General features: G+C 44.3%; 1 protein-coding gene across 1 annotated transcript in view; it reads right to left on the bottom strand.

Annotated features, from left to right (window-relative positions):
• The window catches only part of LOC124550629 (brachyurin-like), an 80,628-nt gene that overhangs the window by 9,186 nt on the left and 50,171 nt on the right, over positions 1–21,271 (bottom strand). Inside the window, exon 5 of the mRNA XM_047125352.1 lies at positions 6,324–6,460. Coding sequence (XP_046981308.1) covers positions 6,324–6,460 — 137 coding nt within the window. The remainder of the gene's footprint in view (positions 1–6,323; positions 6,461–21,271) is intronic.

Below are 21,271 nucleotides of genomic sequence, written 5' to 3'. Positions count from 1 at the left end.
TATACACATTCTTTATCCAACGCGACTTTGCTGGTCTGTCAGGTCGAAACTACTAACTATCTGGCACTTTTGAATATTTGTAATGGTTCATTGAGAGTGGCTGGTCTGCGACTTTGACACTCAAACCTCAGCTAGGCTTTTCATGCATCTGATACAAGGTGTACGTCACCATTCTTTTTGTCTACAGAAAACAGAGGACTATTGCACTGGTGTCATTCTCTTTCCCTCCCAATTCTTAGTTTCCATTTGCGAAATGTAGTTCCACCTTCTAGCTTTCCATCCCATCTGCACCAGTTATTATTGGCACCTTATAACCTTGATACTGTGAACGACCGATCCACTAATTTTGAAACCACAGACTGACAAATATGATTCATAGGACCCTTTTTTTCAGTAGGCTCTCACACAATGTCTCGGATACTGAGTATGCTTCATCCCATGAAGCCTACATGTCAATATCTATTTCTACAGCTTCTACACTCCTGGAAATTGAAATAAGAACACCGTGAATTCAATGTCCCAGGAAGGGGAAACTTTATTGACACATTCCTGGGGTCAGATACATCACATGATCACACTGACAGAACCACAGGCACATAGCACAGGCAACAGAGCATGCACAATGTCGGCACTAGTACAGTGTATATCCACCTTTCGCAGCAATGCAGGCTGCTATTCTCCCATGGAGACGATCGTAGAGATGCTGGATGTAGTCCTGTGGAACGGCTTGCCATGCCATTTCCACCTGGCGCCTCAGTTGGACCAGCGTTCGTGCTGGACGTGCAGACCGCGTGAGACGACGCTTCATCCAGTCCCAAACATGCTCAATGGGGGACAGATCCGGAGATCTTGCTGGCCAGGGTAGTTGACTTACACCTTCTAGAGCACGTTGGGTGGCACGGGATATATGCGGACGTGCATTGTCCTGTTGAAACAGCAAGTTCCCTTGCCGGTCTAGGAATGGTAGAACGATGGGTTCGATGACGGTTTGGATGTACCGTGCACTATTCAGTGTCCCCTCGACGATCACCAGTGGTGTATGGCCAGTGTAGGAGATCGCTCCCCACACCATGATGCCGGGTGTTGGCCCTGTGTGCCTCGGTCGTATGCAGTCCTGATTGTGGCGCTCACCTGCACGGCGCCAAACACGCATACGACCATCATTGGCACCAAGGCAGAAGCGACTCTCATCGCTGAAGACGACACGTCTCCATTCGTCCCTCCATTCACGCCTGTCGCGACACCACTGGAGGCGGGCTGCACGATGATGGGGCGTGAGCGGAAGACGGCGTAACGGTGTGCGGGACCGTAGCCCAGCTTCATGGAGACGGTTGCGAATGGTCCTCGTCGATACCCCAGGAGCAACAGTGTCCCTAATTTGCTGGGAAGTGGCGGTGCGGTCCCCTACGGCACTGCGTAGGATCCTACGGTCTTGGCGTGCATCCGTGCGTCGCTGCGGTCCGGTCCCAGGTCGACGGGCACGTGCACCTTCCGCCGACCACTGGCGACAACATCGATGTACTGTGGAGACCTCACGCCCCACGTGTTGAGCAATTCCGCGGTACGTCCACCCGGCCTCCCGCATGCCCACTATACGCCCTCGCTCAAAGTCTGTCAACTGCACATACGGTTCACGTCCACGCTGTCGCGGCATGCTACCAGTGTTAAAGACTGCGATGGAGCTCCGTATGCCACGGCAAACTGGCTGACACTGACGGTTGCGGTGCACAAATGCTGCGCAGCTAGCGCCATTTGACAGCCAACACCGCGGTTCCTGGTGTGTCCGCTGTGCCGTGCGTGTGATCATTGCTTGTACAGCCCTCTCGCAGTGTCCGGGGCAAGTATGGTGGGTCTGACACACCGGTGACAATGTGTTCTTTTTTCCATTTCCAGGAGTGTATATGAGACGCTTGATCTTGTTCCACTAAGTTTCTTTCTTCTGTTAGATTCTCTAGTTCGTCCTTCAGGCTTTCAGTTACGATCCGTGCTTTTGGAGGAGCCTTAAAGTACTTCCATGGCGTGGCTTGCCTAGAACCATTTCCTGTTTCCCTGCTTATCATCTCTCCCTTTTGCTTTCTCCTTCAGTTGCCGCTCTCCTATTCATACCCAGGAAAGATTGCTACAGAGCTGCTGTACCTGCTGCGGCCTTTGTGACCTCAGAAACTTCCCCTCACACAGCTGCCAGTGCCTTCTTTGCATCCTCTATGCGATGCTTAGTGCTGCATGTCGTCGATCATCTAGCTAGCACTCCAGCCAGTCACCTCAGCACGCGTAACCTCACTAGTTCAGGACCACATTATTTCTGTTACAGTCGTATCTTTCCAAGGTTCCTCTTTACTCTACTCGTTTTCAAATCACCCTTGTGTTCTCTCTCTTTTCGACTATCGTGCTGTCTGACATATCTCCATAACGTGCTGGTACTCTGCTCATTACACATCTTATGAAGGTTTTGTCTGCTTTGCTGATTACTCATCTTATTAAGGTTTTGTTTGCTACTGGTGTGGCCAAATATCTGCTTAATTCTAGTGACTTTCCTACTATGCCTACCATCGATCCATTGACCTTCCTAAAATATTCTCACAGTCTCAACTCATCCCTGACCAATATTTATCCAAAGAAGTGGTTTCATACTCGTCGTGTGTCATCCTTGTAAATTCAGGGAATATTCCTAGTTGACCGCTCAATTGTTCGGCCTCATCACAGCGAAATCTGTGTCTTTTATATTGGCTCATTTGTTGCATATCTCTACTTTAATCCTGTATAAAAATACTTCTGGATGCAGTCTTCGTCTCAGTATGAAACTTTTACAACCCCTGTCGAAAGCATTGCACTCTTCTAACCGATTTGTTACTATGTAGTACACTCCTTTATACTGACGTTTGTAGTTTGTCTCTGGAAAATTTTCCATTCCGTTATACCTAAGTTATTGTTCGCAGTGGCTACAGTATCATATGCATCAATTTTGCCAACTTCGTCATGACCTTTGTGAGCTTTGTCTCGCTAATTTCGCTAACTTCGCCTATTTTTTTCTGTGATGGTTTTTGCCTCACTTTCTACAGATGCTAGTTGGTGGCCGATCTTGCTCCCGACGCGTTGCTTTGCCTGTTGTTGATTGTCGTTCGAATTTTCTGATTCGCTCATTCCATTTAATGAGGATCTCTGCTTATTGGGCCTTTACTTCTCTTATTTAGGCACCTTTCCCTTTCTGTCTTTCCCTTCCTATCATCTGTGTTTATATCTATCCTTTTCTCTGTTACAGTGGTGTTTTCGTTTATCTTTTCAGGGCTGAGGTTATCGTACCCGTTAGTGCATTTGCAGCTACTAAGAGTATCTGCCTCTGATACTTGCCTGGGCTTCTTCCTGTTCCGTCTTCCGTTTACTTTGTAAGTTTTGTTGATTAGTGTACTGCTGTCTTGCACATCCACTATCTCCTCCATTAAATCAGACTCCGTTGTCCTTGTTCCTGACATTTCTAATATTCTTGAATCGTTCCCTTCCATCTTCCTTCAAATGGTTCAAATGTCTCTGAGCACTATGCGACTTAACATCTGAGGTCATCACTCCCCTAGACTTAGAACTACTTAAACCTAACTAACCTAAGGACATCACACACATCTATGCCCGAAGCAGGATTCGAACCTGCGACCGTAGCAGTCGCGCGCTTCCGGACTGAAGTGCCAGGTTCCAATCCTGCCTCGGGCATGGGTGTGTGTGATGTCCTTTGTCTAGTTAGGTTTAAGTAGTTCTAAGTCTAGGGGAGTGATGACCTCAGATTTTAAGTCCCATAGTGCTCAGAGGCATTTGAACCATTCTGAACCGTCCTGACATGTCTTTTCTTGACTTCGGCCATCTTTGACTCGATACACTGCATTTCCCTTCCTGACATTGTACACTAATTTATTCACAGCACTCTTGCAAAATACATTTCTACTCCTACTGAACATTGCCTACAGAAGCAATGTTACATCCACTATAATGCTTTGGCTATACTTAGAAGTTTATTTGTCTCAGAATAAAGTTCGATTCACTGCTGTGGCTGATGTGATGTTGATCGTCTCGTACCACTGCAGACTGAGTTATTGTGTGTGGTCACGGTGTTTGTGCTTTCACTTGTTCGTCAGACCTTCTGCACATGTCAGAAACTATTGTCATTCTTGCTTGCAGTACATACTCTACTGTTACCATGCATAGTTCAACACAGTTCCTTTCCGTGATAGTCGGAGCTGAAGATTGTGTTGTGTCACAGTACGCCAATAGTATGCTCTCCGTTTGTAATTTGAGCTACTACCTGGCGCCTGGATAACAGGTTACGTCTGACATATAGAATGGCTGTTTACCTATTTGTTCGTGAGGTATACGTAATTAATAGGCACCAACTCGGTAATTACACATCATCACTATCTGTTATAAAACGTAACACGATGTATGTAAACTTGGCATAGTGGTTCTCAGCAATGAAAGTTCCTAACTATGCCCCATATCTACATATTTGCAGACTCACACTGAGGAATTGTCACTCTGGAGAAGTCACTATTTTATCAGTCATAATTCTTTCATGGGCACCAGCTTCGACTTGTAGTACACTCTCCTATACGTCATTAATTGACGAGAATTCTTGGAAGTAACTTCAGTTCTATTCTCACTTCATAGAAAACAACCTTTCCTTCTGCTTAACCTTGATATATGTAATTATTAATGAAGAACCACTCAATGTCTTACGACATATCTGGCTCTCGACCGTACCTTTAACTTTTACTGCGACCGATCCCCAACAATACAGTCTAATGAACACTTCTACCTAACACTTCTAGCTCCCGTCACTGACCTACTCACATATCCACTCAGAACATACTGAAATGATTCCGTAATGACTCGGCAATGCTGTAGCTACCATCTCATTGGCCAGAAGTAATTAAGCCAAAGTGAACGAATGTAGAAGACACAGTACGCCTACATAGTGTGGAATGCCTGTGGTGAAGGTTTCAGTGTGAACATTTGATGCCAGGTGGGAGACACAAGAATTTGCTTGCTTGCGTGTGTGTGTGTGTGTGTGTGTGTGTGTGTGTGTGTGTGTGTGTGTGTAGAGACAAAGAGGCAAACCGTCGCCTTCACACCTGTTGCCAAGAACTTCTCCTGCCTCGGGCGCTGTATGTCGCGAATGTCACCATCACTTCAGAGAGCGTAATGAAGTGCACCAAAGAAGTCTAATGAATAGTCTGTGATGACTAACAGCCAGGAAAGTGGTCCTGAGATGATGATGAATGCAGTGGACATTTTATTTTTTCTTTCTAAATTGAACTCCTTGACGGATTAATACTGATTGCATAAGAATAGGCTTTCTAAGTGCTCACTGCAATAAGTTTCTACATGACCCAAAATACATCTATTTTGTAGAAATAAAACGATTGTATTAGTATCTGTTTATGTTCTTCAAGCTGGTGCACCTAGTCCTTTTATGTCTTAATGACTGACAATGCCAAATTCATATATATATATATAACTTTATAATTAATTGCATTATCCCGAAATAGGGGAGAGAGTGCCACTGATATAATACACAAACTGAGGCGGCAGTCATTAGAAACAAAGGCGTTTTTCGCTGCGGCAAGACCTTCACATGACATTCCAGTCACCAACTTACTCCTTAGAGCGTGAAAATATTTTGTTGGCTCCCACCTGCATAGGGAAAAGTTATCGTGACAATAAAATAAGAGAAATCAGAGCTCGCACGAAAAGATTTAAGTGTTCGTTGATCCCGCACGCCATTCGAGAGTGGAACGGTCGAAAAGTATTTTAAAGGTGGTTTGATGAACCCTCTGCCAGGCACTCAGTTGCGAATAGCACAGTAATCATGTAAATGTAGGTGCAGGTACAGAAGTGGATATTTATATGTTCCAAAAGGTCTGGCTATACATAATACTGTCACCACCTAAATCACTTGCCAGTGTGGATATCAACATAACCATCGATCAGAAGTCTTAGGGAAGAAATGGATATAACGATTTCACCCTCCTGCAGCTTCTGAGACATTGACATCTGCTGACAGTAACATATTGATAACAAGTGGAAAACTCAGGAGACAAGATGTCAGTCATAGCTAGATTACTTGGTATGTTGACTGGCTATCAGTGAATGCAAGCAGACCGTGTGATAGAGCTACCAATAACAAATTCTGTTAATTCGATGAAATAAACAGTAAAAACATTAATTAATTAATTGTAAATAGCACTTACTATTTCGCTACAAACCCAGAGTCTGAACAGCCACCCATTAAGAAGTTGTTAAGGGCTAAGTGGTGAAGAAGAATCAGATTTTCTACTCACAGGACACATGCCAGTGTACTCGTTTCCGGCACACAGCGTACTTCCAATAATGCGACCCGGCTCATAGTACTGCGTACACGCTGAGTTGGGAATAACCGTCACCTCAGTCCATTGAAGAACCTCTGGGCAGCAGGTCGCTGTAACGAGAAGAATTTAGTTATGTCGTCTTCGTATCTCTTTACCAATGTGAACATTCAGTTAGAGCACCCTCCACCACCAACATAAAATAAAAAAATAATATCAATTCTAAGCCATTTCCACAGTAGGGATCTCTGAATAATGAACAGCGAAAAACAGAAAAATAATCTTTGCAATAATTTGCGAGTGCCGTTGTATTGAAACTTCCTGGCAGATTAAAACTGTGTGCACCGACCAAGACTCGAACTCGGGACCTTTGCCTTTCGCGGGCAAGTGCTCTACCGAGTTCGAGTCTCGGTCGGTGCACACAGTTTTAATCTGCCAGGAAGTTTCATATCAGCGCACACTCCGCTGCAGAGTGAAAATCTCATTCTGGAAGCCGTTGTATTATTTACCAAACTCCATTTGCCCGAATATTTCATTATGATTTAGACTGAATCAGTTTCCATGTCACGAAAAATCACAAGTTGATGTACAAGGTTACATATTGGCTGTTGTCCGATAAATGATTAGCACAGAGAAACATACTAAACTTTATTATCAGGTACATATATATTAGTCTTCAGAGAAATATTTGATATTGGTGACACTTACCTAAATTGAAGAAAGAGATTAAAATTTTAATACTTTTGATTCTATAGTGAAAGAACTGGAAGCGAGGTGTAGCAAAGCTAATGCAGTAAGTGCTCAGCTACGATCTACTCTCTTCTGCATGAAGGAAGTCAGTACCAAGACTAAGTTATCTGTGCACCGTTCAGTCTTTCGACCAACTTTGTTGTATGGGAGTGAAAGCTGGGTGGATTCAGGTTACCTTATCAATAAGGTTGAGGTTACGGATATGAATGTATCAAGGATGATTGCAGGTACTAGTAGATGGGAACAATGGCAGGTGGGTGTCCACAACGAGGAAATCAAAGAAGAACTGGGAATTAACTCTATAGATGTAGCAGTCAAGGCGAACAGGCTTAGATGGTGGGGTCATGTTACACGCATGGGAGAAGCAAGGTTACCCAAGAGACTCATGGGTTCAGCAGTAGATGGTAGGAGGAGTCGGGGCAGACCAAGAAGGTACCTGGATTCGGTTAAGAATGATTTTGAAGTAATAGGCTTAACATCAGAAGAGGCACCAATGTTAGCACTGAATAGGGGATCATGGAGGAATTTTATAAGGGGGACTATGCTCCAGACTGAACGCTGAAAGGCATAATCAGTCTTAAATGATGATGATGATGATGATGATGACGACGATGATTCTACACTTAATTTGTTTTAACCGAAAATTCATCAGTGATGTAAAAGAAGCCGTTCAAAACAAGCAGTTGTTTATTAACTTGAAATAGTCTTTCATAACTCTTGACGTCCGCTGATGTTTGTCATGGATTATTGTGACTGTGTGATGTTCTCCTTGCATGCCTAAGTAGAGCTTTGTTGAAGTATATAAAAGTAAATAATTTTTATGTACTGTGTTTTTGAATATTACCTTATTATTTATAGCCAATCTTATTAATAATTAGGTGTGCTGGTAAATCCATTTCTCTGTTTGTATGTAGAGAAACGATTAAAAATCATAACGACTGAATACCAATGATTACTTTGTCCATTTGGACCCCGCTCCCATCACCAAGAAGGAAAGTGGACCCCATAATTGTGGACTAAAGGCGCTGCAGAAAAAGTAAACTTACGAAAATGTTCTAGAATAATTGGTGGAGATCACGGGATAAACCTGATAGAGACTTGTGTGTTAGGATGAATGGACAAGTAAAAAAGACCACCTTCAAAAGGAAAAAAGAAATGTGGGAGGACAAATGCGAGTAAATCGATCGATGCGTAGGGGGCACAGAAGTGATGGCAGAATGGAAAATGATTGCAGGGCTGAGAAAGGAAGTGAAAGAAAGAGGAAACCTGATGATTATGAGTCTGGTAGAGTGGGAGAAGCGTTTTAAAAGCCTTCTAACAGAAGAAAGGACAGAATACAAGGAAGTAAAGTGGAAGATATGGGAGAACCAAAAGGGTGAAAAGGCAGAGAGTATAACTACGAAAGAGGTGCAGAAGACAGCTATACAAATGAAAACTGGGAAAAACAATGGCCTGATTGTACACCAATAGAATTAGCAAGGTGTGGCGCAAGTATTCTGTATGAATACCCAAGCAAGTTCTTTAATAAATGTGTGTATCGTAGGAAGGAAATTCCATCAGAGTGGAACTTATGGTACAGTACATAAAAAATGTGTAGAAATTATCATGGCATAAACATCGCAATCCAAATTCTCATGCTGTATGGATAGATTTTACAAGCAAGAATGGAGAAGTTTACAAATAAGGTGGAAGAACTATGTGGGTTTGCAAAAACTGAGTGATGTGTAGATAACATTTTTACGATAAGATACATCATTGAGAAGAGATTGGAGAGAAGTTTAGGTAGTCATTTGGTCTGCATAGATCTTGAGAAAGTATATGGCACTTTGTCACTAAAGCCATTGTTAGAGGTGTCCAACGCAGTTGGCAGCGCACCGCGGCGGTTTCACCATGCGAGCCGAGTTGACGCGAATTAAGCCGAGTTGGACCGAAGCCCCGTGCAGACATGCTCTGCACCTCGCGTTACACGCACGCGGTTTTCCGTGCGTGAGAGGCCATGCTCTGGAGCTTCCTCGCCCTTCAGCGGCAACTACACTCCTGGAAATGGAAAAAAGAACACATTGACACCGGTGTGTCAGACCCACCATACTTGCTCCGGACACTGCGAGAGGGCTGTACAAGCAATGATCACACACACGGCACAGCGGACACACCAGGAACCGCGGTGTTGGCCGTCGAATGGCGCTAGCTGCGCAGCATTTGTGCACCGCCGCCGTCAGTGTCAGCCAGTTTGCCGTGGCATACGGAGCTCCATCGCAGTCTTTAACACTGGTAGCATGCCGCGACAGCGTGGACGTGAACCGTATGTGCAGTTGACGGACTTTGAGCGAGGGCGTATAGTGGGCATGCGGGAGGCCGGGTGGACGTACCGCCGAATTGCTCAACACGTGGGGCGTGAGGTCTCCACAGTACATCGATGTTGTCGCCAGTGGTCGGCGGAAGGTGCACGTGCCCGTCGATCTGGGACCGGACCGCAGCGACGCACGGATGCACGCCAAGACCGTAGGATCCTACGCAGTGCCGTAGGGGACCGCACCGCCACTTCCCAGCAAATTAGGGACACTGTTGCTCCTGGGGTATCGGCGAGGACCATTCGCAACGGTCTCCATGCAGCTGGGCTACGGTCCCGCACACCGTTAGGCCGTCTTCCGCTCACGCCCCAACATCGTGCAGCCCGCCTCCGGTGGTGTCGCGACAGGCGTGAATGGAGGGACGAATGAAGACGTGTCGTCTTCAGCGATGAGAGTCGCTTCTGCCTTGGTGCCAATGATGGTCGTATGCGTGTTTGGCGCCGTGCAGGTGAGCGCCACAATCAGGACTGCATACGACCGAGGCACACAGGGCCAACACCCGGCATCATGGTGTGGGGAGCGATCTCCTACACTGGCCGTACACCACTGGTGATCGTCGAGGGGACACTGAATAGTGCACGGTACATCCAAACCGTCATCGAACCCATCGTTCTACCATTCCTAGACCGGCAAGGGAACTTGCTGTTCCAACAGGACAATGCACGTCCGCATGTATCCCGTGCCATCCAACGTGCTCTAGAAGGTGTAAGTCAACTACCCTGGCCAGCAAGATCTCCGGATCTGTCCCCCATTGAGCATGTTTGGGACTGGATGAAGCGTCGTCTCACGCGGTCTGCTCGTCTAGCACGAACGCTGGTCCAACTGAGGCGCCAGGTGGAAATGGCATGGCAAGCCGTTCCACAGGACTACATCCAGCATCTCTACGATCGTCTCCATGGGAGAATAGCAGCCTGCATTGCTGCGAAAGGTGGATATACACTGTACTAGTGCCGACATTGTGCATGCTCTGTTGCCTGTGTCTATGTGCCTGTGGTTCTGTCAGTGTGATCATGTGATGTATCTGACCCCAGGAAAGTGTCAATAAAGTTTCCCCTTCCTGGGACAATGAATTCACGGTGTTCTTATTTCAATTTCCAGGAGTGTAGCTGCGGGTTGCCGGTCACACGCCACCCGCCGCCTCACATCAAATGCCATCTTACCCGACCCGGGCGCCCCTCTGTGGGTCCATTTATCAACTCTCATTTTCTTGTTTGAAGCTCTGGTATTTATTTTGCGTTCAGGTACTGGATTTTCCGAGCTTGAAATTTATGAACGTTGTGTAAGCGCTCTAAAATAAAGTCATAATTGGAAAAAGTTTAACATTTGCGTTATACTGTTCGCTTTGCGTTAAATAGAGAGGTGAAGGGTCCGTTAACAACTCCAATCCTATGTACTGCATGTCAGGTGTACGGTATCGGGCGCAACACGTCAGGGAAGGATTTCCTTCTATCAAGAAAGAGAGTTCTGGCATAAATTAATTTCTAGCATTCAGTAAGTCACGATAACTGGCTTACACTAGGGTCACAAAAGTCACGGGATAGCGACATGAACACGTACAAACGGCCTTAGTTTCGCGTAAACAACGTGTAGAAGGGCAATATATTGGCGGGGCTTTCATACACTATGTGATCAAAATCATCCGGACACCTGGCTGAAAATGACTTACAAGTTCGTAGTGCCCTCCATTCAGTATGGTGTTGGCCCACCCTAAGCCTTGATGACAGCTTCCACCCTCGCAGGTATACGTCCAATCAGGTGCTGGAAGGTTTCTTGGGGAATGGCAGCCCATTCTACACAGAGTGCTGCACTGAGGAGAGGTATCAATGTCGGTCGGTGACGCCTCGCACGAAGTCGGCGTTCCATCTCTGCAGGGCAGTCCATTACAGGGATATTATTGTCGTGCAACCACTCTGCCACATGTCGTGAATTATGACAGTCCATTACAGGGATGTTGTCGTGAAAACACTCCGCCACATGTCATGCATTATGAACAGGTGCTAGATCGTGTTGAAAGATGCATTCGCCATCCCGCAATTGCTCTTTAGCAGCGGGAAGCAAGAGGGTGCTTAAAACATCAGTGTAGGCCTGTGTTGTGATAGTGCCACGCAAAACAACAAGTGATGCAAGCCCTCTCCATGAAAAACACGACCACACCATAACACCATCGCCTTTGAATTTTACTGTTGGCACTACACATGCTGGCAGATGACGTTCGCCGGGCATTCGCCATACCCACACCCTGCCATCGGACCGCCACATTGTGTACCGTGATTCGTCACTCCACACAACGTTTTTCCACTGTTCAATCGTCCAATGTTTACACTGCTAACACCAAGCAAGGCGTCGTTTGCCATTTACCGGCATGATGTGTGGCTTATGAGCAGTTCCTCGACCATGAAATCCAAGTTTTCTCAACTCCCGCCTGTCGCAGTACTTGAAGTGGATCCTGATGCAGTTTGGAAATCCTGTGTGATGACCTGCATAGATGTCTGCCTATTACACACTACGACCCTCTTCAAATGTCGGCGGTCTCTGCCAGTCAACAGACGAGGTCGGCCTGTACGCTTTTGCACTGAACGTGTCCCTCCACGTTTCCACTTCACTGTCACATCGTAAACAGTGTACCTAAGGATGTTTAGGAGTGTGGACATCACGCGTACAGACGTGTGACGCAAGTGAAACCCCATCACCTGACCGCGTTCGGAGTCCGTGAGTTCCGTGGAGCGCCCCATTGTGCTCTCTCACGATGTCTAATGACTACTGAAGTCACTGATATGGAGTAACTGGCAGTAGGTGGCCGCACAATGCACCAAATATGAAAAATGTGTGTTCCGGGTGTTTCTGCAGATACTTTTGATCACATAGTGTATGTATTCAGGTGATTCAAGTGATCTGATGTCCGATGTGATTATAGCTGCACGATGGGAATTAACAGATTTTGCACTCGGAATGATAGTTACAGCTAGACGCATGAGACATTCGATTTGGATAATCGTTCGGGAATTCAGTATTCCGAGATCCACAGTGTCAAGAGTCGGCCAGTAATACCACATTTTAGACACGACGTCTCACCACGGACAACACAGTGGTCGATGACGGCCTTTTACTTAACTACCGAGAGCAGCGGAGTTTGAAACGCTGGGAGGAACAACCGCAGAAACCAAAGTGGGACTATGACGAACGTATCCGTTACGACAGTGCGGCGAAATTAGGCGTTAATGGGCTATGGCAGCAGACGACCCACGTCAGTGCCTTTGCTAACAGAACGCCAACGGCTGTAGCGCCTCTCCTCGGCTCGTGATCAGAACGGTTGGACCCTAGGCTACTGGAAAACCGCTGCCTCGCCAGATGAGTCGCGATTTGAGGTAGTAACAGCTGGCGGTAGGGTCCGAGTGTGGCGCACATACCACGAAGCTACAGACCCAAGTTGTCGATATCTCTCTGTGCAAGTTGATAGTGGCTCCATAATGGATTGGGCTGTGTTTACATGGAATGGACTGGGTTCTCTGGTTCAACTGGACCGATCATTGACTGGAAATGGTTATGTTCGGTTACCTGGAGATCATTTCGAGCCACTCATATTCCCAAACGACAATGAAATTTTGATGGATAACTATTCACCGTCACACCAGGCCACAAATGTGTATGTTTGAGTCATAACTCACATGCTCCAAAATAATGAAATTTGAGATGACGACATATTCTCATATAGCTTTATACATAGAACATATTTTACGAAACAGCTATTCACATTTGGCACAAGATCCTCGAGAAAACAAGTGTTAAACTTCATGGTTAGTTTGAAAAGTCTCATGATCCGCGGGATCTTGTGAGTTTTATCCCGTACCTCATCTTGACCAATCATCGATTAGCTCACTCAGCGCCATTTTCTTGTGTAGTAGTAAATATTGGCGCCAGTGGAGTGTGTTTTCCGTTCTGTTCAGTTATTTTGGGGAATATAATTCAATATAGTGGTTGGAATAAAACGAATTTGAGACACAAGTCATGGAAGAAAACGTTTCACCCGTTGGAGAAAGAGGAAGGCCAAGGAAACGTTCACAGCATCCAGAAATGACCTTGGAGTGCTTAAATCTGTGTTTAAATCTGGAGTAAATGCACTTACACATCCCGAACCCATCCAACCAAAGAATTCAATCTCTTTAGAGATAAGGAGGGATGTTGAAAAACTTGTGACTGCCCATTACGGGGAAAACTGGAGAGAAATTGAGGAGCTCAAGTTCTATAAGCATGTCATTGATGAGAATACATTGGATCAAACTGATCATGAGTGTATGTGTGACATGGCTCAAGAGGAACTTAATGTTGTGATGTAGACATAGACGAGTAAAATTATTTTCAGTTTTAGGAGTGAATCTCCTTCAAATCTTCAGTTTTATTTTAGTAGCTTATTTTCCTTTGGGATATGATAGTTTCTTTCTTCTCAAAGAATGGTTAACAAGTTTGAATTATTTTCATGATTATAATACTCTACTTTTCTTTGTGATCAATAATTAGTTCTCATGAATGGAAAATTTGTAAATTTCTTTGATCATTAAACTGAAGAAATGTGCACGGTAGACATTTCTATTATGAAATTGCAAACGGTATTCCAAACTAGAGAATATCTTTTGTAAACTAACACAAGCAAAGTCCATAAAAGACGATTAATTGATATTTATCACGATTAACATTGAAATGTAATATTATATGTACACTGTAGAAGAGAACGTGGCTTGCAGTCGGAAGCAAAAAGTGTTGCCTATCGAGTCGCAACACGGTAGTTCCCGCGAAACCAACATCGTCCAAACAGCTCAGTACCGAAACTTACAAGATCCAAAATAGGGATTGTCAAAATTTACATGTTCCATAGCTCAAACAAAACTCACATGATCCATAATATAACCTTAAATAATTGTAATTTCTCAATAAGCAAACATAATCTGAAATATGCATAATGATTTATATCCATTGTTGTTGCACATACTGATGTCAATATATGGGACATGCGCACGACGCATGTCATTTGTGAAAACTTATGTTTTTGGAGCATGTGAGTTATGCTTCTAACCTACTCAAATGTTCATGATTGGTTAGAAGAACATTCTGGACAGCTCTAGCAACTGATTTGGCCACCCAGACCGTCCGAAATGGGACGTAATCGAGAGGTCAGTTCGTGCTCAAATTCTTGCACCATCAACACTTTCACAGTTACTGGTGGCTATAGCGGCAGCATGGCGCAGTATTTCTGCAGGGGACGTCCACCGACTTGTTGAGTCCACGCCACGTCGAGTTCCTGCTGTACGCCGGTCAAAGGGAGCTCCGACACGATATTTGGAGGCTTCCCATGAATTTAGTCACCTCGATGTATGTGATGAACTGAATCGTGCGACATATCCATTCAATAATGAAGATTCAGAAGGCGGTTTTAGGAGTACTGTATATTACAATTAATAGCAAGAAAAATTAAACGGCTGAATGTTACTGGATATTTGCTTGAACGTAGTCAGTTCGCTCAGTGAGCGAGTTATGATGCGTTGATGTTAACTTCTTAAGAGAGCATGTACTTGAGCAAAGGGTAGAGTCAGCAAAATATTTTTCAACAGGCGGTTCAAAAAGGTCGGTGCGCTCCACGAACTCGGCACCAGGGGTGTGTCCATTTCGTCCTAGCATCAGTTGCCAACAACTGGCGCAATTTACGGTCGCACTGTAAGGAAAACGATCGAGTAAACAGCATCACGTGTTGCTACTACGCGATAATGCACTTTGTTGATGTCACAAACAAAACTATCGGAAGTTATCAACCACTCATTTATTTCTCTGATCGTATCCTCAAATGTTTACCTTTCCCTCTCCTTATCAAACAACCATCAAGGAAATTAAATTCGGTACAAAAATGCAGTTCAAAATTGGTTTGACGACAGCACGACAGCACGGAATGAAATAGTGAATTGACTAACAGAAGCCGAACGAATATTCCATCTTTCAGTAGGAGCTGGAACTTGTACACAGATTTCGTAAAGATCAGGAAGATGTTGTTAGGGGAAGAACGAGAAAAGAAAAGAAGTATCCGAGTACTCAGTTGTAAATGCAAATCTAAATGATAGACTAGTCAAATGCGCTCTAAACACCGCGAGCCAAACTTCCATATTAAATAAGGACATTACGAGACGTGTCATGAAGGCATGGCCAGTATTCTGAACTCAGAAGACAATAATCAGAGGTCCCATGAAAGGCAAAACTACCGAAATAAGTGAACAAGTACGAATTGATTTCCAGTACCAACGACTTGCCTTTTATGCAGAATTCATAGTTTAGGTTCTACTGCCACAAAAATTTCACATGGGGCATGCTTTTCAAGGATTTCAAGAGTGTTCTGGATGAATTACTGCATGAAACGGCCCCATTAGTGTCCAGATTAGTTTTGATGAATCAGCCACGCCTGGATAGAGTTACAGAAATTGAGGACTTCCCTCCCAGTCGATGCAAACGTCAATAAGAAGTAATAAAAGTCATATTGAATAAGAGAACAGAAGAAAAGATTTGGAGGGAAAAGTAAGGAAATTAACACTCAATACGGGGTACATAGTTTTCGTACAATGAAGGCTTACACGACCGGATGTTTCAGCTGCCGAGAATTCTTCCGGGTTGTATGGCCGTGGTCCATGGAACTCTTGTATCCCTGGCGTTTCGTCCAAAGGTACGTTGGACATCTTCGGAGGTGCTTCTGTTTGTGATGAGTCTTGCCGACTGACGAGTCGGACGTTGAAGAACGGCCTAAATACCTTGCAAAGTGGGGGTGGTCTGAATTTCACGTGACAGCAGAGATAAACCTTGTCAAGAATAAAATATAACTCTAGAATGCGATTTTCACTCAACAGCGGAGTGTGCGCTGATGTGAAACTTCCTGGCAGATTAAAACTCTCTGTTGGACCGAGACTCGAACTCGGGACCTTTGCCTTTGGCGGGCATGTGCTCTACCGTCTGAGCTACCCAAGCACGACTCACGGCCCGTCCTCACAACTTTAATTCCGCCAATACCTCGTCTCCTACCTTCACAGAAGCTCTCCTGCGAAACTTGCAGTACTGGCACTCCTGGAAGAAAGGATATTGCGGAGACAAGGCTTTGCCACAGCCTGGGGGATGTTTACAGAATGAGATTTTCACTCTGCAGCGAAAGGTAGTTGCCGAGGTACTGGCAGAAGTAAAGCTGTGAGGACGGGCTGTGAGTCGTGCTTGGGTAGCTCAGCTGGTAGAGCACTTGCCCGCGAAAGGCAACGGTCCCGAGTTCGAGTCTCGGTCCGGCAAACAGTTAAAATATAATTATCGGTCATAGTGCGTCAAAGACAAAAACCTCATCGACTCTGTAGCGCAACTGTCCATATATCGCTGAGTTTCATGGCTTCTTCTTTTCTGTTAAAATTATCCCCATGTTTATATATTTTGATGGCTTCTCTATATAGCCGTGGATAATACTTCGTCACAGTACATAAAACTCCAGTTTTCGAAAATTTCACTTATGTGGCAGCTTGAAACATAGTCTTTCGGAAGGTTACAATTTCCGACAGGTACTTTCATAAGGATTCCAATCATCGTCCACAACAGAAAAGAGGTGTAATTAAGAGGTTAGTGGACAGAGCTAAAAGGATTTGTGCACCGGAAAACCTGGACACCGAGTTAAAACATCTAAACCAGGCTTTTGAGAAGAATGGGTACTCTAGTAACGAAATAAAAAATATTGCTACCGAATAACAGGAGGCCTAAGGACAACGATAGGACACAGCGATGGAAGAACACTGTTCCCCTACCCTTCATCAAGAAAGTAACGGATCAAATCGGCAAGATTTTAAAGAAACATAACGTTCGACCGATTTTCAGACCAACTTAGAAAATAGGCCAAGCACTTCGTTCCGTTAAGGTTAAACGTCCCCCTCTCTCTGCAAGTGGTGTATACAAGATTCCGTGTACATGTGGTAGGGTCTACATTGGAACTACAAAGAGAAGTGTGAATACACGGTTGAAGGAACATAACTTTGCCGACTAGGGAAAACAGACAAGTCAGCCATGGCGGAACATATTCTTCAGTCGGGTGATCACGCAGTGAAATTTTCGGAAACTGAAGTTTTATGTACTATGACGAAATATTATCCACGGCTGTATAGATAAGCCATCGAAATATATAAACATGGAGATAATTTTAACAGAAAAGAAGAAGCCATGAAACTCAGGGATATATGGACAGTGGCGCTACAGAGTCGATGAGAAGTTTTTATCTTTGACGTTCTGTGATCGATAGTTATATTTTATTCTTGACAAGGTTTATCTCTGCTATCACGTGAAATCCAGACCACGCCCACTTTGCACGGTATTTAGGCCGTTCTTCGACGTCCGACTGGTCAGTCGGCAAGACTCAGCCCAACCAGGAGCACCTCTGAAGATGTTCAACGTAGCTTTGGACGAAACGTCAGAGATAGAAGAGTTCAATGGACCACGGCCATACAACCCGGAAGAATTCTCGGCAGCTGTACATAGTTTTCGTGAGATACAGAAGAAGAGCCGCTACCTGAAAAAGAAATTCTCCTGTACAGATTACGAAAAAAAATTAGCAAAACAAAAAAGGAGATGTGCGCCGTAAATGGAAGTTCGTAGGCTTCTTTCTGCATCTGAAAGATGATGTGTTTAAAATTTCGCGCCATTCGCTAAAGAGTGGCGCTAATAGTGCCGTTATTAACACCTCACTTAGTTTGAACGACGTCGTGTAGCAGGGCAGCAAGTAGTTGTTCCTTCAGTTGGCTAACAGTGACACGACGAACTGTTATAAATCCGTCACTCCAAGGACAGTTCGGTGCCAGACGCCCTGTAGCGTGGCTTCCACCGATCCCAAACCACCGCCAGTTGCGACTTCAGTGCTGTCCAGCGAGAACTCATTGGAGGGTGGGGTGGAGGTCTGTTGTGTTTTCTGGTGATATCTGGTTCTGCCTCTGTGGCAGTGATAACCTGCGATGGTTAGGAGGAGGTCAGTTGAGGGCCTGTAACCAACCTGTCTGCGTGCCACCTGGAGCGATGGTCGGTGGTGTGATTTCGTGTGGCTCCAGGAGCACTCTCATGGTCCCCACCCTCCACGTTAACTGAAAATTTGTATGTCCTTCTGGTGACTGGACGTGTTGTGCTGCCATACATGAACAGCATTTTATGGTATCTTTTCCAGCAAGATAATGCTCCTCCGCACACCGCTGTTGTAAACCAACATGCTCTACAGAGTGTGGCCTACTCGATCACCAGATCTGTCTATAATCGAGCACATGTGGGACATCATTGGACGTCATCTCCAGCGTCATCCACAAACGGCGTTAACCGTCCCTGTATTGACCGACCAAGTGGAACAGGCAAGAAATTCCATCCCCCAGACAAGCAACTGTACAACTCAATCCATGCATGCTTGAATTCGACGTTCTGTCGGTTACACCGCTTATTAGTGTACCAGCATTTCACATTTCCCATGGCTTATCTCGCATTTACATTAAACTGTGATCTTCCAGTGTTAACGACATAACTATATTAGCTAGACAAATGTATTACCGAAATGTCATTACTCTGCATTAATTATTTTTTGGTGTTGCGACTTTTTCCGTCAATATATTCTGCGGACCCTATCAAGTGCATAGAATTGTACACGGTAATTTATGGAGATGGAACCTTGAAATGCCGTAAATGCGTAGGGTGTCATTACATTTAACATGTTAAAACATTTAAAGGAATAAAAGAGTATTAAAGCAGATGTGACATCGAGTCTGTGTTCTGTCAGCAATAGAGAAGCTCCTAGTGGTCCCAGGGAAGCATATAATTGAAACTGCATGAGATACACGAATTTGTCACAAGAAGTCAAGACGATGGGAACGAAAATACAAAGAAGGGAAACGTAGGCCGATTGTTGGCTGCAAGTGCGCAAAGAAAGAAATGGGTATTGAGGATTGACTGCTATGATAAATGATGTCATAAGAAGGCAAAGGACGGTGCCGAGTTGGGAGAAGTGATGTTTTGTGAGCTGTGAGATATGATGCTTGATGAGTATTGACGAACGCAAAGGACGCCTCCATCTGTTTATAATTTTGTGTAGAGGATATTTAGGTGAACACGCTGATTTAAATGAGTGCTTTATGTGCTAATTAGAAAGAGATGAGAAAGTTCTACGGATTACCAGGTATTGTTAATATAATATGAGATGTGCGAGATACTTACCCGTGTAATGGAATCAAAATCAAAATAAATATTAAAGGTGGACGAACTAGAAGGATGAAATCTTGGCTCGATCAATACATACGAAGAAAGGTGATGGAATAGGGTGAAACATAAAGCAAGGAATGAAAAAAGTAAGGTAAGAGGAACAGGTAAATTAAAATTGGGGGTAGCAACAGATAATGGTGCAGGATAGTTTTTCTGTGTTTCTTTTATTTATTTATTTATTTATTTTTGAACGAATTGTAAGTGTGCTTTTGTTACAGATTTGGGTTTTCCAACCTTGAAGAATGCACACTGAACTGGGAAACAGGGATACTGATTTTCACAAATGAGCTAATAAATGATGATATAAAATGAACGAAGGATGTCAGAAAAAAGAAAAGCAGTAATTTTAGGTGGCCACTACAGACTAGAGGTGACAGAAATCTCAGTCAGGTCTAATGTATCACGCAAACCAAAAGATTAGTGAACCCACGTCCCAATTTCCACCCAGACGGAATTCAATGTAATGCCTAATGAATGCGAATTTTCACATTTATGTAAAAATAGAAATGAAGAATATATATAATTTTGAAATTTAAACAGTTGACTTCACTTTTATGCTGATAACTTTGAATTTGTGAGACATAAGCAGTTTTATTGCTGTTAAAGAAATAATTTGGACCGAAGAAGCATACATTTCATTGACATAATTATTAACTTCTGTAAACCTAACAAGTTTAATTGTTGTTAAGGAAATAACACAGAGGAAAGAAGTATAAATTTCATCGATGTAATTATCGACTTTTGCAATGAATTTAAAGAGAAATGGTATGCGAGTTGCATATGTGAATGATCTTCGCGAGCGTAAAGATGGTAACAATATCTATCTGTCTTATGTCAATTGTGTGACTGATTATTATTCGTAATTTGTTTCCAGGTTGAACAAGCCACGCAAGAACTGTAAATACGAGGAAAATAGCAGACGAGAGGTCATACAATTTACTGGATGGTCGTTGAAGCACAAGGTAGTGCAGGACGAACACACCTTGAAACTGGGTCACGCTTGGTCAGCAGACACGTAACTGCAGTGCTAGGCTGCCATTTGGAACTGCTATCCCAGTAGATGAAAGAGATCGCCGACTGTCAGTTGCGAGCAACACCGGAAACCCCGACCACTTGCCGACGCCCGAGGAAGGTGGAGAGCGCAGCTGACACGAGGACAAGGCTGTGGCCAAAGGGTGGGTCCAGCCCCCCCTCCCCAGTTACCTGAATGAAGTTACCTGGTTGCCCTGTCTTGAAATTGAAAGACATTTTGACTTTGAATCAAAGGACGACAAAATGATACGCACTATCGACAGTCAGCAAGGCCATCGACATATTTAAACTGCCTATACTTCCATGGTACTGTCCGTTATAACCCATTACTATTTTAGCCAGCACCAATTGTTGGTATTGTTTGACCTCGTTCGTTGTTTTGTTAATCAGTTTAGCTTTTACTTGAGATGTGGCGCGGTGGTTAGCATCCTGGAGTAGCATTCGGGCGACCGACGGTTCAAACCCACGTCCGGCCATCCTGATTTAGGTTTTCAGTGATTTCGCTAAATC

Source organism: Schistocerca americana, chromosome 9, assembly GCF_021461395.2.
Source record: "Schistocerca americana isolate TAMUIC-IGC-003095 chromosome 9, iqSchAmer2.1, whole genome shotgun sequence".
Classification (NCBI taxonomy): Eukaryota; Metazoa; Arthropoda; class Insecta; order Orthoptera; family Acrididae; genus Schistocerca; species Schistocerca americana.
This window is presented reverse-complemented; position numbering and strand designations above follow the sequence as displayed.